Source organism: Tachyglossus aculeatus, chromosome 3 (genome assembly GCF_015852505.1).
Source record: "Tachyglossus aculeatus isolate mTacAcu1 chromosome 3, mTacAcu1.pri, whole genome shotgun sequence".
NCBI lineage: Eukaryota > Metazoa > Chordata > Mammalia > Monotremata > Tachyglossidae > Tachyglossus > Tachyglossus aculeatus.
In genome coordinates this window covers 25,279,030-25,298,202 of record NC_052068.1, presented here as the reverse complement: position 1 = coordinate 25,298,202, position 19,173 = coordinate 25,279,030, and the positions used below count along the sequence as shown (strand labels likewise).

General features: G+C 42.6%; 1 protein-coding gene across 3 annotated transcripts in view; it reads right to left on the bottom strand.

Moving 5' to 3' along the window:
- BLNK (B cell linker) overlaps window positions 1–18,723 on the bottom strand; it is a 122,167-nt gene extending 103,444 nt beyond the window's left edge. For 2 of the 3 annotated variants that reach the window (XM_038744371.1, XM_038744372.1), the window contains exons 1-3: window positions 18,629–18,723; window positions 14,250–14,312; window positions 11,707–11,753 (exon numbers count right to left, since the gene is read on the bottom strand). In XM_038744371.1, coding sequence (XP_038600299.1) covers window positions 11,707–11,753; window positions 14,250–14,312; window positions 18,629–18,703 — 185 coding nt within the window. In that variant the 5' untranslated portion in view covers window positions 18,704–18,723. Of the gene's footprint in view, window positions 1–5,741; window positions 5,989–11,706; window positions 11,754–14,249; window positions 14,313–18,628 lie in introns of those variants that run through there. The other variant, XM_038744374.1, reaches the window with a different exon arrangement.
- Window positions 18,724–19,173: the final 450 nt, after the last annotated feature.

Genomic DNA, 19,173 nt, shown 5'->3' with positions numbered 1-19,173 from the left:
TTAATCCTAAATCTCCTAGGATTTAGGAAAAGCAGTGTGGCTCAGTGGAAAGAGCATGGGCTTGGGAGTCAGAGGTCATGGGTTCTAATCCTGGCTCCACCACTTGTCATCTGTGTGACTTTGGGCATGTCACTTAACTTCTCTGGGCCTCAGTTACCTCATCTGGGAAATGGGGATGAAGACTGTGAGTCCCACATGGGACAACCTGATTACCTTGAATCTACCCCAGCGCTTAGAACAGTGCATGGCACCCAGTAAGCACATAACAAATACCATCATCATTATTATTATTATTATTATTTAATTCCCATTTTACAGATGAGGAAACAGAGGCACAGAGAAATTAAGTGATTAATTAATTTAATTTATTTATTTATTTATTTATTTATTTATTTTATTTTATTTTATTTTGTTGGTATGTTTGGTTTTGTTCTCTGTCTCCCCCCTTTAGACTGTGAGCCCACTGTTGGGTAGGGACTGTCTCTATGTGTTGCCAATTTGTACTTCCCAAGCGCTTAGTACAGTGCTCTGCACATAGTAAGCGCTCAATAAATACGATTGATGATGATGATGATGACGATTAATCCGAGATTACGCAGCAGACAAGTGTCAGAGTTGGGATTAGAACTCAAGTCCTGTGATTTTCCATTTTACAGATGAGGGGACTGAGGTATAGAGAACTAAAGTGACTTGCCCAAGGTCACACAACAGACAAATAGGGGAGCCGGGATTGTCACCCAGGTCCCGTGCTCCACTAGACCGCACTGCTTCTCTCTTGGATTCTTCTGCCCGTGGTCCCAGCTTCCTAATTCTTCATTTTCAGTTCTGCATAAAATGGACATTTGTCCAAGTTCGGTTTGCATGTCCATGGTTCAGTAGTCATACAACCCTGGATGCTTTTATTGCTGGTATTTTTTGTTTTAATCATGCAACCTCCATCTGCTTTGGCCCCTTGTGGCCTGGAAGCAGAGCCGACGTTTGAAAGGGTACATGGAAGGGATGCAAAAAATAGTCCATATGACATTGGTACATTAAATTGTGAAACCTGCATTGCACAGGCAGCCTAATATTCATTCATTCATTCATTCAATCGTATTTATTGAGCGCTTACTGTGTGCAGAGCACTGTACTAAGCACTTGGGAAGTACATGTTGGCAACATATAGCGACGGTCCCTACCCAACAGCAGGCTCACAGTCTAGAATGAAAGTAAGCTCTTAGGGATTTATTAATAAATACTTAGAATATGATCCCCATGTGAGACAAGGATGGCGTCTGATCTGATTTGTATTCATTCATTCAATCGTATTTATTGAGCGTTTACTGTGTGCAGAGCACTGTACTAAGTGCTTGGGAAGTACATGTTGGCAACATATAGAGACGGTCCCTACCCAACAATGGGCTCACAGTCTAGAAGGGGGAGACAGAGAACAAAACCAAACATGTGGACAGGTGTCAAGTCATCAGAACAAAGCTAAATGCACATCGTTAACAAAATAAATAGAATAGTAAATATCTACAAGTAAAATGAATAGAGTAATAAATCTGTACAAACATATATACAGGTGCTGTGGGGCGGGGAAGGAGGTAGGGCGGGGGGATGGGGAGGAGGAGAGGTAAGAGGGGGCTCAGTCTGGGAAGGCCTCTTGGAGGAGGTGAGCTCTCAGTAGGGCTTTGAAGGGAGAAAGAGAGCTAGCTTGGAAAAATATGGAATGCTTCCCGAATTTGTGTGTCATATAGATCTGTTATCTCCAAGCTGGCAATTCATCCTATTTATTGAGCCCTTTCTGTGTGCAGAGCATTGCACTTGTTCTGGATCTGGTTTTCTGGGCTTACTTGGAATAAATCAATCAATCAATCATATTTATTCATCATCATCATCAATCGTATTTATTGAGCGCTTACTATGTGCAGAGCACTGTACTAAGCGCTTGGGAAGTACAAATTGGCAACACATAGAGACAGTCCCTACCCAACAGTGGGCTCACAGTCTAAAAGGGGGAGACAGAGAACAAAACCAAACATACCAACAAAATAAAATAAATAGGATAGATATGTACAAGTAAAATAAATAAATAAATAAATAGAGTAATAAATATGTACAACCATATATACATATATACAGGTGCTGTGGGGAAGGGAAGGAGGTAAGATGGGGGGATGGAGAGGGGGATGAGGGGGAGAGGAAGGAAGGGGCTCAGTCTGGGAAGGCCTCCTGGAGGAGGTGAGCTCTCAGCAGGGCCTTGAAGGGAGGAAGAGAGCTAGCTTGGCGGATGGGCAGAGGGAGGGCATTCCAGGCCCGGGGGGATGACGTGGGCCGGGGGTCGATGGCGGGACAGGCTAGAACGAGGCCTAACGGTGAGGAGATTAGTGGCGGAGGAGCGGAGGGTGCGGGCTGGGCTGGAGAAGGAGAGAAGGGAGGTGAGGGAGGAGGGGGCGAGGGGATGGACAGCCTTGAAGCCCAGGGTGAGGAGTTTCTGCCTGATGCGCAGATTGATTATTAGCCATTGGAGGTTTTTGAGCGCTTACTGTGTGCAGAGCACTGTACTAAGCGCTTGGGAAGTACAAGTTGGCAACAACTTGGAAGTAATTGAGAGTCTCTGTGTAAATACAAGGAGCTGGCACTAATGCTAGGCCTCTGCCCTCAGAGACAGAGTATCAGCAGACTCACTTTCCTGAGTGTCAGTAATAAAGCCCAGCTCCAAGCAAGTGCCTTCTTCTCAAAGAAATGAATCCATTCCTTTGGTTAGGACATGGACACTGCTTCGAATGTCAAGGACTTCACGAAGGGACCAAAAAAGAGAAAATGAGCTTAGTGCTGAAAGACAGAATTAGACTTAGACTTCAAGAAGAATTTCTAGGTTGTTGGGGGTGATTAAACACCAAAACAACGGCAAGTAAGGATGTCTATTAGACTGAAAGCTCCTTGAGAGCAGAGGGTAAGTCTGGATCCAGACCAAAACAAGTCAAGCAACTTGCTCTGCCAGAAACGTACATACTTTTAGCTGCTGCTGCCACCACTCTATCAAAATTAGTAAAACATCCTGTGTATATATTTCTTTTCCATTGGAAAGTTCCTTGAAAATGAACTAGAGAGTAGCAGCCATAACCCAATAAAAAACCAACCGCAGCTCGGCTAGGTAAATAATAATAATAAATGGCATTTGTTAAGCACTTACTATGTGTCAAACACTGTTTAAATCAGGGGACTGGAGAGATGGTCAGTGGCCTGAAGGAGGAGGGAAGAAATTAGGAAGGTGGTGTTCTGAAGTAGACATTGAGGGAAGGGACAGAGAATTGTTTGGTTTGAGGCCTCAGGCACGAGAACCAACAAATATCCAGTTAATTTAATAAACTTAGACAGGGTAATTTAAGCCCTAAAACATATTGACTGGGCCAATCTCTATGGGCAGCCATAGAAGAAGTTTATCAATCAATAATAATAATAATGATGATGATGACATTTATTAAGCACTTACTATGTGCAAAGCACTGTTCTAAGCGCTGGGGTAGATATAAGGTAATCAACTTGTCCCATGTGGGGCTCACAGACTTAATCCCCATTTTACAGATGAGGTAACGGTGGCCCAGAGAAGTGAAGTGATTTGCCCAAAGTCACACAGCTGACAAGTGGCAGAGCTGGGATTTGAACCCATGACCTCTGACTCCAAAGCCCAGGCTCTTTCCACTGAACCATGCTGCTTCTCTCAATCAATCATATTTATTGAGCGCTTACTGTTTGCAGAGCACTGTATTAAGTGCTTGGGCGAGTCCAATATAACAGAGTTAGTAGATATGTTCCCTGCCCACAAGGAGCTTACAGTTTAGAGGACTTTAATGTCTGTTTCCCCCTCTAGACCGTAAGCTCACTGTGGGCAGGGAACATGACTACCAACTCTGTTATATTGTACTCTCCCAAACGTTTGGTATCACTCTGCATAGTAAGCGCTCAAAAAAATCAATCAGTTGTATTTATTGAGTAGTTACTGTGAGCAGAGAATTGTACTAATATCTTGGGGGAGTACAATACAACAGAGTTGGTAGAGTTGGTAGACACTTTCCCTGCCCACAACGAGCTTACAGTCTAGAGGAGAATCAAATACTGCTGATTGATTGATTGATTGACTTGCCTAGTAGTAGACTAAACATCTATCAGTCATATTTATTGAGTGCTTATTGTGTGGAGAGCACCGTACTAAGAGGTTGAGAGAGAACAATATAACAGATACATTCCCTGCCCACAACGAACTTACAGTCTAGCGGGGGAGACAGACACTAATATAAATAAATGATAGAAATGTACATAAGTGCTGATTTATTTTATTTTGTTAGTATGCTTGGTTTTGTTCTCTGTCTCCCCCTTTTAGACTGTGAGCCCACTGTTGGGTAGGGACTGTCTCTATATGTTGCCAATTTGTACTTCCCAAGCGCTTAGTACAGTGCTCTGCACACAGTAAGCGCTCAATAAATACGATTGATGATGATGATGATGATGAGGGACTGAGAAGGTGTTGGGGGTGAATAAAGGGAATAAATCAGGGTGAAGCAGAAGGAGTAAGAGAGAAGAAAATGAGGGTTTAGTCAGGGAAGGCCTTAGAGGAGCTGTTCCTTCAACAAGGCCTTGAATGTGGGGCGAGTAATTGTCCGTCAGATGCGAAAAGGGAGGTCGTTTCAGGCCAGAGGCAGGACACGGGTGAAAGGGTAGCGGTGAGGTAAACAGGATCAAGGTACAGATAATAAATTGCTAGTGTAAGTATTGTTAGGAGGTAGGAATAAAGTGTGGGGGCTGGATTGTAGTAGGAGAGCAGCGAAGTGATGTAGGAAGGAGTATGTTAGGAAAAGAGAACTGTAATCTCGGGAAAGACTTCCTGATGAAAGCAATTACTAAAATGTTGAAAAACAGAGTGGGAAAACAAATCTTCTTAAGTTTTAATGATAAAAATCATCATCAAAAGTTTGGTAGTCTTATGGGAAAACACTAAATGGAGTCATATTTTGAATTCTGTGTCTACTCTGGAAAGTTATTTGGATGATTCAGACCCCAGAAAATTCACTTTTAAACTCGATCATGTGCATATTTCAGGGTGAAAATGTATTTTTTTTGTCTTAAAATGATCTGTATCCCTTCCTTCCTCTCCCCCTCATCCCCCTCTCCATCTCCCCCATCTTACCTCCTTCTCTTCCCCACAGCACCTGTATATATGTATATATGTTTGTACATATTTATTACTGTATTTATTTATTTATTTATTTTGCTTGTACATATCTATTCTATTTATTTTATTTTGTTAGTATGTTTGGTTTTGTTCTCTGTCTCCCCCTTTTAGACTGTGAGCCCACTGTTGGGTAGGGACTGTCTCTATATGTTGCCAACTTGTACTTCCCAAGTGCTTAGTACAGTGCTCTGCACACAGTAAGAGCTCAATAAATATGATTGATTGATTGATTGATCTGTATAATTAGTTAGTACTCACGTGCCCAGAACACAATCTTTTACAGAAAAATTGATCCTGATTATGGAAAAGGTTCACACTTTCCTTGCTTTAAATTCATTCAATCATTTTTATTGAGCACTTACTGTGTGCAGAGCACTGTACTAAGCGCTTGGAAAGTACAATTCAGCAATAGAGACAATCCCTGCCCACAACGGGCTCACAGTCTAGAAACTAAGAAAGCCAAATACAGTATTTTTATTTTAAATAAATCTTTTTTTATAATTTTAAATAAACCAGAGTTACCTACCTCAAAGTATTCATCTTGATAACTTATTCTGCTTTCAAAGAGTGCCTGTTGGCTTCCAAAAATATCAGGTCCGAAAAGCACAAATCTCTGGTGAGTTTCTGCCTCAGATTTTCTTTGGAAATCAAGGGGCAAATGGAAATAGGAAATGGAGAACAGCCTTTATATTCCAAGGAGTTAGGAAATGGAGAACAGCCTTTATATTCCAAGGAGTTACTGTATTTATCCGGTTGGTAAACTTGTGCAAGATATTCATCAGTTTCCTTGTTTATAGACTACGGCTTGATTCGATGAATACTATTACTAGTTCTTGCTATTTTTTAGAACTATCCCCTTACACCAAATTAACCTGCAATAAGCTCCCACTGGCATTTCCTCCTTTAGTTAGTTAATAATTAAAAGAAGTTATTTCAACATTACCAGAACTTGGTGTAGACTGTTTCTACCCAGACCAAATGAAGTCGATTTAAGAGGGAGTTGCAAAGATTCTTCAGACCAAATTTTTTTTTCCATCTGAAATATCCAGATACTGATATTTGGTTCCTAAAAATGGCTTCTAGGTCCAAATGTTGTGAATTGGAACCAGTTTTCTCATAGGAACAATACACTGGTTCCTGAAGAATAATAATAATAATAATAATGATAATAATAATGATGGTATTTGCTAAGTACTTACTATGTGCCAAGCATTGTTCTAAGCTCTGGGGTAGGGTAGGGACCATCTCTATATGTTGCCAACGTGTACTTCCCAAGCGCTTAGTACAGTGCTCTGCACACAGTAAGCGCTCAATAAATACAATTGAATGAATGAATACAAGGTAATCAGGTTGTTGCATGTGGGGCTCACAGTCTTAATCCCCACTTTACAGATGAGGTAACGAAGGCCCAGAGAAGTTAAGTGACTTGCCCAAAGTCCCACAGCTGACAAGTGGCGGAGCCAGAATTAGAACCCACGACCTCTGACTCCTAAACCCGTTGTCTTTCCACTAAGCCACGCTGCTTCTCACCTGCTCTCTGAACTAAGGTCAGATAGCCTATTTGCACCAAAATGATCCAGAATTGTACATGCAATCATTTTTAGATGAGTAATATAGCTACGTTAATGCATTTATATTGAGGAAGAAAAGTTTCATTCCAGTGTAGTTTTACATTGTGAGAAGGAAAACCTTTCAGGTGACTTCTCCTAGTGATCAGGTGGCTCCCCCATTCCCTGGCTTCTCCCAGGACCACCTAACTGGTGACTCCATCTGATGATCAGCTGTCCCCCACCCATTCCTTGGCCTCTCTCCGGACACCCTCCTTCTCCCTTTAAACTTTCCCACCATTTCTCTCCATTCTTGGGTGCTGCCTGCCACCTCCGATTCCCTGTGGAACTTGTACCATGAAGGACGCTAATGTAGTAAAGTTGAAACTGATGTATTACGAAGCTGAAACAGAATGTAGAATTTAGAAACATCATAAATGCTGTTCGTCATAACCCGGTATGTCTTAGGTTGAAAACTGCCTATCGCTGAGTCCGGAGGATTTTTTGGATCATTGGCTCAATTTGGGGGCCCTTTTGAATTTTTTCCAATGTACTTAGTTGCAGGAGGATTTAGCCTGGATGTGGGTGAAAGCTCATCTGGGACCCCCTAGGAATGTGTCGTGGAAGGGCCAGAAGTGTACTGTTTCTTTCGGGCAGAGTACTTCCTCCCCAATTCATTCATTCATTCAATTGTATTTATTGAGCGCTTACTGTGTACAGAGCACTGTACTAAGCACTTGGGAAGTACAAGTTGGCAACATATAGAGATGGTCCCTACCCAACAACAGGCTCACAGTCTAGAAGGGGGAGGCAGACAACAAAACAAAGCATGTAGACAGGAGTCAAGTCGTCAGAACAAATAGAATTAAAGCTAGATGCACATCATTAACAAAATAAATAGAATAGTAAATATGTACAAGTAAAATAGAGTAATAAATATGTACAAACATATACAGGTGCTGTGGGGAGGGGAGGGAGGTAGGGCGGGGGGAATTCCCTGCATGGACCTTCCTTTAAGCTTCTCCCAAGAAGTGGCTCAGAAATTTCTATGGGTTGGAAAATAAGAATGAGGCTGTCTCTTTGAGAGGCTCATTCAAAAGCCACCAAACCATGATGAAGACCTGACAAAGAAGTCTCTAGCTCTGATAAAAGCGAGCCTTCCTATTTCAGCAGCTGAAGTAGGTAGAGCGTGTCGTGAAAGCAGGATACAAAGTAAAATAGATTTCCTACCTTAGAGAGATATTGCTCCCTTGGTATTAAAACAAGCAAAAAGGAAAGGGGAGAAATGTTCTGAACATGACCAAAAGGCTTGGTCTTCGCTCAGAGGCAACCGTAGCAATTTGCCATCCCTTAGCTAATTAATTATGCAATTTATCTTAAATAACTGCTACAGTGAATATGTTTTGATAAGAAATATGTACTTTGAAATTTACGCAGCACCACAATTCCGATCAGCAAAGGAACTGATGAAGTCACTCTTATGGAGGCCCATGCATACTGCCTGGGCCAGCTGTTTCGGATGTTAAATTCCTTCCTCAAACCCCATATCCCTTCCACACACCCCACCTCTTGCCGCTAATGAGCTGCCCGTGCATTTTATTGATTACAATTGAAACCATAAAGAATGATGTCCCTAAAATCTCCCCTCCTCTTCCCCAGTTTTTCTCTCCTCCTGCCCCTTCCTCAACTCTTCCGTCTTTCCCAGCACTCTCACAGGAGATCTCCTGCCTCCTCTCAAAATCTGTCTGGTCCACCTGTGCCTCTGAACCCATCCCTTTGTCCCTTATCAAAGCACTTGCCCCCCCTTCTTCCCTCCCTGACTGCCATCTTCAACTTTTCACTTTCCAGTGGCTTCTTCCCCACTGCTTCCAAGCAAGCTCACATAATAATAATACTAATAATAATAATAATAATAATGGTATTTGTTAAGCATTTACTGTGTGCCAGTCCCCTATCTTAAAAAAAAACCTTGACCCCAGGGCTCCCTCCAGCTATTGCCCCATCTTTCCCCGACCATTTCTCTCCAAACTCCTTGAGCGAGTTGTCTACACCCACTGCCTCTACTTCCTTTTCCCCAGTTCTCTCCTTGACCCCCTTCAATCTGGCTTACTCCCCCTTCACGCCACAGAAACTGCCCTCTGTAGCTCACCAATGGCCTCTTTCTTGCCAAATCCAATGACCTCTACTCCATCCTAATCCTCCTTGACCTCTCAGCTGCCTTTGACAGTAGTTACCACCCCCTTCTTAAAATATCTGACCTTGGATTTACCAATACTATGCTGTCCTGGTTCTCCTATCTCTCTGACTGCGCCGGCTCATCTTTTTTGCAGGCTCCTCCTCTCTCTCCCTCTTCTAACAGTCAGAGTCCCTCAAGGCTCAGTTCTTAGTCCCCTTCTATCCTCCATCCATTGGCAAATTGATTCACTCCCATGGCTTCAACTACCATCTCTACATAGATGTCTCCCAAATCTACCTCTCCAACCCTAACCTCTCTCCTTCTCTGCAGTCTCATGTTTCCTTCTGCTTTCAGCACATTTCTACTTGAATATCCTGCTGACACACAAAACATGCCATAAAGAGAACTCCTCTACCATCCAAACCCTGTCTTCCTATGCCTTTATACTACACTACTTTATACTATAGATGACCCCACTATCCTCCCCATCTTACAAGCCTGTAACCTTAGCATTATCCTTGATTCATCTCTCATTCCATCCACATATTCAATATGTCACCTAATCCTGTTGCCTCCAACTTCACAACTTCGCTAAAATCTGACGTTTCCCCTCAATCCAAACTGCTACTATACTGATTGAAGCACAGATCATATCCCAGTTTAATAACCATAATAATAACAATGGCATTTGTTAAGCACTTACTATGTGTCAAGCACTGTTCTAAGTGCTGGGGGGGATACAAGGTAATCAGGTTGTCCCACATGGGGCTCACAGTCTTAATCCCTATTTTTCAGATGAGATGACTGAGTCTCAGAGATGTTAAGTGACTTGCCCAAAGTCACACAGCTGAAAAGTGACGGAGCCTGGATTAGAACCCATGATCTCTGACTCCCAAGCCTGTGCTCTTTCCACTGCTTAATTACTGCATCTGCCTCCTTGCTGACCTCCCTGCATCCTGTTTCCCCCAACTCCGGTACTTAGTTCACTCTGCTGCCCAGGTCAGTTTTCTAAAGAATAGTTCAGTTCACATCTCCCCACTCTTCAAAAACCTCCAATGGTTCCCATCCACCTCTGCATCAAAGAGAAACTCCTTACTATTCACTTTAAAGCACTCAATCCGCTCAACCCTTCTTATTTTACCTCATTGATTTCTTACTTCAGACCAGGCCACAATGCCAACCTATTCACTGTACTTTGATCTCTCATCTCTCTTGCCTCTGACCACTTGCTCACATCCTCCCTCTGACCTGGAATTCCCTCCCACTTCATATGTAATGAATCACCTTCAATATCCTCCAAGAGGCTTTCCCCGGCTAAGTCCTGATTTCCCTTACTCCGTCTTCCTTTTGTGTGTGTCACCTAAGGATTTGGCTCTGTAATAATAATAATAATAATAATTTTGGTATTTGTTAAGCACTTACTATGTGCAAAGCACTGTTCTTAGCACTGGAGAGGATACAAAGTGATCAGGTTGTCCCATGTGGGGCTCACAATCTTAATCCCCATTTTCCAGATGAGGTAACTGAGGCACAGAGAAGTTAAGTGACTTGCCCAAAGTCATACTGCTGACAAGGGGCGGAGCTGGGATTTGAACCCATGACCTCTGACTCCCAAACCCATGCTCTTTCCACTGAGCCACGCTGCTTCTCAGAAGCAGTAAGAATGCTGTACCCTCTAAGCATACCCTTCTAGACTGTGAGCCCACTGTTGGGTAGGGACTGTCTCTATATATTGCCAACTTGTACTTCCCAAGTGCTTAGTAGAGTGCTCTGCACACAGTAAGTGCTCAATAAATACTATTGATTGATTGATTGATTGATTAAGCATTTAATATTTACACCACTCTCAGCCCCAAAGCCCTTATATTCATGTCCGTAATTTATTTTAATGCCCAGCTCCTTTTCTAGATTGTAAGCTCCTAGTGGGCAGGGTATATGCTTACCAACTAGGTTGTACTGAACTCTCCCAAATGTTTAGTACATTGTTCTGCACACAGTCAGCTCTCAAAAAATGCCATTGATTGATTGAAGGCCAATAACAATAATTCTGCCACAGCACAGTGTTTTCTCACTTTCATTTTGGCTCATTTTTAATTATGAACCCCAATTAACCTGACTTCCGACACTCATAAATTAGGGAAAGTTATAAAGTGGTCTGCATCACATATACAATTACCCCATTACTCCCGAGGGCAGTTCACTTCCAGGTAGCCCGGCTCCTAAGGAATCCTGTCTTGTTTGCTTTACCACACTGCACTCAAATAGTTTTTAAAGGGCAGATTGCAATGGAAAAATATGTGTAGTTCCCATGTAGTGTGGTTATAAAAGTTCTTAGTTTGGGGGCTCTTTCTTCTGAGCGCGCCACCCTCCCCCCGACACACACACACTTTCACCATCCTCTCCTCAGATTTGGCATTCTAGGCCACGTTCTGCATTGCAGATTTGGGAAGCCTACACTAAGAAATTATCTGAAAATGCAGGCCTTGTCTAAGTGAAATCTCAGAAATTCAAGGCCCAAATCAACCTGAATTAATCAGTGTATGTGTGATTATGTGCACGCACATTTGACCCAGCTGTTTTAAAATGACCTGAATAGTTGACTATTTGCATAATTCTGATATGACTGGTGTACCCTGGAAATTATTTTTCCAAATACCCTGCAGTATGCTGATAAAGAAATAGCCAGTAAATGATGAAACATGTTAGCTAATATGTAATTTAAGGAAGGAACTTTTGCTTTCATTCCTCCGTTGGAGAGGGAAACTTACGGCTGGTGCATAATACTGAATCGGTTCAACTCATGTTCTGTGAGATGCTGTGTAAAGAAAGAAGGTTCAGTTAGGAAATATGGTATAAAGTTCTGGGTAAGCTTCCCGGCAAGCTGCTAGCTATATTCAAACTAGTAGCAAGCAGTAGATCACTCTGAATTCATCTTTGCTTCTTTCTTAAGCTCTCTGTATCTCCTATGTTAATGGTTAACACTCAGTAGTTAAAAGAACAGTGTAGATTTAACTGCCCGGATAAAATCAGCTGGTTAATGGATTATTTTGAGATGAGAGGGAGGAGCAAACTGTTATCCAAATGGCTAAGCCCAAGGCCAGGTGCTGTGGGCTGGGAGGAAGGGTGGTGGATTCTTTAAGTGGGCACATAGATAGGATGAAGACCATCTCCTCCTTTTCTGTCTTTACTAAAGTCAGAAGCATCCCACAGCCATCTCATGCAGCAGCACATACGTGTCTTAGAAAGAAAGATTGGACTGAGAAAGATTTTGGTTGGACATAGAGAAGAACCTTTTGACTATCAGGGTGGCGATTCACTGGAGTGACCTCCAAGGTATCGCCGAGTCTTTATCCCCAGAGGTTTAAAGAAGAAACATTGCTCTGTCTCTCGAGGTCTCTTCTGGCTCTAGGATTTTACCCCTGGAATGTATCATTTGGAGATGAGGTTGGCTTGAGCAGAGGTCGGGGCAGCCCAGCCCAGCTCCAGAAATTTATACTAATGGCTCAGTGGCGGTTGATTTAGTTTCCCACACATGTCTTTGTATGTGGACTGTGTTCCTTCCTCAGTGAATTTTTCAGTAGAGGCTTCCATTCTGAGTGAGAACCTCCATGTCAAACACCTAGAGAAGTAGTGTGGCTTAGTGGATAGAGCACAAGTCTGGGAGTCAGAAGGACCTAGGTTCTAATCCCGGCTCCGCCACCTGTCTGCTGTGTGATACTGGGCAAGTCACTTCACTTTTCTATGCCTCAGTTATCTCATCTATAAATACGGGGATTAAGACTGTGAGCCCTATAAGGGACAGAGGCTGTGTCCAACCTGATTATTTTGTACAAACCCCAGTGCTAGAATAGTGCCTGACACCTAGCATTTGACGAATACCACAATTATTATTATCATTATTATTATTAAAATGCTGAGATCGAATGGGTGGAGTAAATGGCATAACTGGTGAGGAAGGTTGTACAATGAGCCCTACAGTCAAACTGGTTCCAGGATCCTTGCCATTTTATAGACTGTAAGCCCGTTGTTGGTTAGGGATTGTCTCTATTTGTTCCTGAATTGTACTTTTCAAGCACTTAGTATAGTGCTCTGCACACAGTAAGCACTCAATAAATATGATTGAATAAATGAATTAGAGCTATAATTCTGTTTATTCTGACAGTTTTGACATCTGTCTGCATGTTTTGTTTTGTTGTCTGCCACCCCCCTCCAGACTGTGAGATATGTTGCCAACTTGTACTATAGGTTGCCAACTTGTACTTCCCAAGCGCTTAGTACAGTGCTCTGCACACAGTAAGCGCTCAATAAATATGATTGAATGAATGAATGTGAGCCTGTTGTTGGGTAGGCACTGTCTCTACATGTTGCCGACTTGTACTTCCCAAGTGCTTAGGACAGTGCTCTGCACACAGTAAGTGCTCAATAAATACGATTGAATGAATGAATGAATGAATGAATGAATGAATGAATGAAATCAATAGCTGACCCGATTTGTCTTGCCACCCCTTTGGCCAGCTTGGGTACACTAAGGGTATTTTCCAGAGAGGAAACAGGTTAGAGGGATGTGAGGATTAGGACCCTGAAGAGAAGGGAAGGAGGGGGACAAAGAGAAGGAACTGCAGGGGCTTCTAGCATCTTTTTTTTTTTAATGGCATTTGTTAAGCTCTTAATGTGCCAGACATTGTACTAAATTCTGGGGTAGATACAATCAAATCAGGTTGGCCACAATCCCTGTCCCACATGGGGCTCACAGTCTTGATCACCATTTGACAGATGAGGCAATTGAGGCCCAGAGAGGTGAAATGACTTGCCCAAGATCACACAGCAGACAGTGGCAGAGCCAGGATTAGAACTCAGGTCCTTCTGACTCTCAGGCCCAATATCTATCCAGTAGGCATAATCAATAGTGAAGACTTTTAAGCCAATTAGGAAGCCAACCTGTGTTCATAAGCCTTAAGTCCTCGAATGTAATTTAAAATGAGGCTGGAAGCCCTCAGGACTTTGAGCAACCCTCTGCTCTAATAGTCAACATGAATGTTTGGTGGTGGATAGGAAATTAGTCCAGTATCTGGCACATAGTAAGCGCTTAACGAATACCATTAAAAAAAGAAAATGAATTACTTTTGGATCTCTGCCTCTACTTCTCTCAAAGTCTTTCATACATTTTACTGTTAATGATTTGCATATTGGTAAGGCTGGGGGATTCAGGAACTACATTTCCCCACAATGCGATCAATAGTGCCCATTTGAAAACAGAGTAAAACCTAGTTGAAATCAATTGTTAAAAATATACTCAAAATATCTTCCTTACCAAAAATTTAGTTCCATCGATTCTAAAGTTTTCCACGGTGGCAGCACATTCATGCATTCCAAACTGAAGGAGAAGGAAAAGGGGCATGAGGGGAATATAGGTAGAAAGATATATACTTTGGTTACTAAATGTAGAGACTGAATGTTTTAAAATTAGGTGTTTGAAATCAAGGAAAGAGACTTTGATGTAAGCTTGTCGTGCTACTAATGTGTCTACTAATTCCATTGTATTGGGCTCTCCCAAGCACCTATTACAGTGCTCTGCACATAGTGCTCAATAAATACAGTTGATTGATAGAAGAATTTCAGAAGGTTCCTGAGTAATCAGATGAGGTAAACATGTCACCCAAATTTCTCAGGTACTGAAATTACTCAACAATTCTGTTTACTTTGTTTAGAAAGTGTCATTCTGTCCTCCGGGTTAACTCCACTAGAAGAATGAACTTCAAGGTCTTCTGTTATAAAGTCATTTCATTCCTCTAGCATGAAATTATTTGGTGTTATCAATCATCTTCAAGGAGATGTGTTCATTTTGGAAAGAATATCTAACATTCAAAAAGAACATAAACTTAAACAATGAATTAAAGGAAAGGCTATATTGGTCTTCTAAACAGAAAGATCGGCATTGAGGCCCTATCAGTCCAAATAAAAAATAAGGATGAATTCAAATGAATTACTCTCTATCAGTGAGGAATTTCTGTGGTTCTTCATGAAAAAAGGACTGTGATAATGACTTTAAGATGTTTTGTAATTGTTGACTTGCACACTAAGCTGGACAGGAAACTGTTTAGTAAGCAATCTAACCCAGGCTTACGTTTGAGCAACAAACAAATTCACAGAGCGGAGCAAAACCTTTAAGCCAAAATGACTGGTACGCTTACATTTGTAATTAACTTTAAAACAACACCATGTAGGGAATTTCAAAATGCTGAATAGTTTGCCTTGGGTTATTATGGTTTTCATTGAGTCCAACTTGAAAAAAGGGGAAAAGGCAGACGGTAAAAATGCCAAAAGGCTTGGCCCGTTACTTCTGTAAAGTAGCTGAGAAAACACTCCAGGAGGAGAGACATTCCTTCCTCTTTGCTTCTGTCTCTCCTAACTCATTGCAACACTACACATGGCAGACACATGCATAGCTCAAAGGGGTCAAGCCAGTGGAGGGGCTGAAGGAGCCACTTCCTGATACCCTCAGGACTGGACTGTACACACCATTCTGCTCCGGGTAGGGAGGGGGAAAGAGAGACCCGAGTCCTTCTTCCAGTCAAACAAAGGGAAGACTGTAAGGGACCTTGGAAGACATTTGTCTCTCCACCGTGCCCAAGGAATACGCCATCCCAGAGGTGTACACCTCTACTTGAAAGTAGAGCGCTCTGTACTCTACTCTACTCTGTACTCTAGTTCACTTAGTACAGTGTTCTGCACACAGTAAGCGCTCAATAAATGCGATTGATTGATTGAAAATAAGTTGAAATCCATGCAGCTCTCCAGAGTACCCATCAGACTACCGTACAGTTGGATCACCTGGGCTTCCGATGACAAAATCGTCTGATGGGGTTATGCAGCCTCCCGAAATGATTTCCTCACCCTTTAGCCTTGGGAGAATCAGGCCCATAGAGGTGATGGAAGTAATCACTTTTGTGACCAAGTTATTTGGAGGGAGACTATTCATTCCACTTCTGAAGTCACCAATCAATCAATTGTATTTATTGAGCACTCGCTGTGTGCAAAGCATTGTACTAAGTGCTTGGGAGTGTACAATATGACAGAGTTGGTAGGCATGTTCCCTGACCACTGTGAGCTTAACATCTAGATGAGGAGACATCAGAGTAATCGTTCTAAGCAGAGTACAGTGCTCTGCACACAGTAAGCGCTCAATAAATACGATTGATTGATTGATTGAGATATTCATATAAGTAAATAAATTATGGATATGAGCTAAGATGCCACCCCACCCCAACAACAAATCTGGCAAGTTATAGCACAAACCACCCTCATGATAGACTCAGGATTGTGCCAATAGGTAAGATGCCAGTTGAGTAAGCCAGAGAGAAGCTGTGCAAACTGGGATGGAGGATGGAAGGTGAAGTCCATGCCAATAATAATAATGACAACGATTATGGTGTTCGTTAAATTCTTATTATGTGCCAAGCACTCTCCTAAGCACTGTGGTAGATACAAGATAATCAGGTTGGACACAGTCCCTGTCCCACATGGAGCTCAGTCTTAATCCCCATTTTACAGATGAGGTAACTGAGGCACAGAGAGGTTAAGTGGCCTGCCCAAGGTCACCCAGCAGACAAGAGGCGGAGCCTGGATTAGAACCCATAACCTTCGGACTCCTAGGCCCGAGGTCTGTCCCCTACACTACCCTGCTGCTCGCCTTTGGTGCCAATCCCACCTATGGCAGCTACAGCAAGCAGGGACATAATAATAATAATAATAATGGCATTTGCTAAGTGCTTACTATGTGCAAAGCACTGTTCTAAGCACTGGAGGGATACAAGGCAATCAGGTTGTCCCACGTGGGGCTCACAGTCTTAATCCCTATTTTAAAGATGAGGGAACTGAGGCACAGAGAAGTTAAGTGACTTGCCCAAAGTCACACAGCTGACAAGTGGCGGTGCCGGGATTTGAACCAATGACCACTGACTCTTTCCACTGAGCCACGCATATGCCAGTGGGGGAGGCCAGAAGAGGGGAGGAAGACAGGATCATGGCTGAAGAAGGAACTATCTGAGCCCTGAAGAATTGGAACAAGACTAAATAAGGTTAGAGAAGCAGCATGGTCTAGTGTGGAGAGAGCACGGGCCTGGGAGTAAGAAGGACCTGGGTTCTAATCCCGGCTCTGCCACTTGTCAGCTGTGTGACTTTAGGCAAGTCACTTAAATTCTCTGTGTCTGTTACCGCATCTGTAAACCAGACTGCGAGCCCGCTGTTGGGTAGGGACCATCTCTATATGTTGCCAACTTGTACTTCCCAAGTGCTTAGTAATCAATCAATCATATTTATTGAGTGCTTACTGTGTGCAGAGCACTGTACTAAGTGCTTGGGAAGTACAAGTTGGCAACATCTAGAGACAGTCCCTACCCAACAGTGGGCTCACGGTCTTAAAGGAGGAGACACTCAATAAATACGATTGAATGAATGAATGAACGATTAAGACTGTGAGCCTCATGTGGGACTATCTGATTACCTTGTATCTACCCCAGTGCTTAGAACAGTGCTTGGCACATCGTAAGCGCTTAACAAAAACCATAATTATTATTATTATTACCTGAGATATAGAAAGTGCTTAACATACCATAAAAAGGAGGGATTTTTTTTTTAAAAAAAGGGATAGTTCTCTGCAACCCTCTTTGTGTCTTCTGTGTTTCTCTGACTGACTTTTGCTCAGCAAAGCTCGCTGACAGTTGAGTCTGAGTAGCAACTCCCACACCCGGATGGGTAACCAGCTCTACATTCTTACTGAATTGACCCTGCCTTCCCTGGACACTGAGAGATGATCAGTCTCCACACCAGTTAGCAGAATCCAGGACACCACCCGGAGAGTACCCTTCTGCCAGGATGCCAGGCTGCCTCCAACCCAAAATTGAGACCGAGTTTCAATCTGGGTGCTGGATTAAAGACGATCCCTCATGGCCTGGAAGGGATCTGAAAAGAGCAGTCTTCTCCCCTCCAGGAAGCAGGAGTCAGTTAAGAGCCCTTAAAGCAGAGGAAAGGGGAGTTAAGTAAGTGTTCAATAAAGACCGGTGATTGCTAAAAGCAGAAATGAATGTGTATCCATCCTGTGCCGTGAGAATAGGAAATCAGAAAAATTCACGTGGATTTGTGTTGACAGTAATTCATCTTCAGCTTCTGATGGTAGCATGGAGTTATGATAAAGTTCAATCTGGTTGCAAAGCTCAATTTAATCAAAATCTATACATTTAAAAGTGATTGCACAGCAAGTATAGTTTTTTTGAGGTACAGCCAGAGATCTGTCCATCGGTCAGTCTGTAATAACATGCTTATCAGTCAGTCAATCGATGGTATTTATTGAACACTTACTATATGGACAGCACTGTAGTGAGTGCTTGGAAGAGTACAGTACAGCAGAATAATAATAATTATTATTCCCCCTCTAGACTGTGAGCTCATTGTGAGCAGGGATTGTCTCTCCTTATTGCCATGTTGTACTTTCCCAAGCGCTTGGTACAGTGCTCTGCACACAGTAAACGCTCAATAAATACGATTGAATGAATGAAGGAATAAATGAATGAATTAGCAGGCTGGTTCCCTGCTCATAATGAGCTACTGTGAAATGAGATCAGTTAAGTAAAAAAAAAGGGTTCATTTTACTAAGTAACCCCAAAATCTGTAATAATTCTTTCAATCCGATACCTGTCTTAGTAGATCTGTCACCTGAGGTGGGGTCCAGCTCTCAAACTCTTCACGAAAGGGCAGTCTGTTAGCCATGTCTTTATCCAGACTAGTCAATCTAATTTTTCACAAGCCACTCTTGCAGAGCTCACTGCATTTGATACTGACCCAGGGCAAATGATCAAAAAGGAAGTTCCTTCCGCAACCTCTTCCGGTTTCTTGGTCGCTTTGGGGACGCTCCTTTTTTGGGTTATTTGGAAACTGCTGAGGCCCGCTTCATTTCACACCAACAGCGGCCAGTGGCAAAGCCATTCTGAGGCTGAGGTTTGCGCTCCGGTTGGAAAAAGTACAGAAGTTAAAGCAACTGGTGCCCCACAGATCGCTTTCTTATGATGATATTTTTTAAGTGCTTACTATGTGTGAAACACTGATCTAAGCGCTGGGGGGGAGACAAGGTGATTAGGTTGTCCCACGTGGGGCTCACAGTCTTAATCCCCATTTTACAGGTGAGGTAACTGAGGCCCAGAGAAGTTAAGTGACTTGCCCAAAGTCACACAGCAGACAAG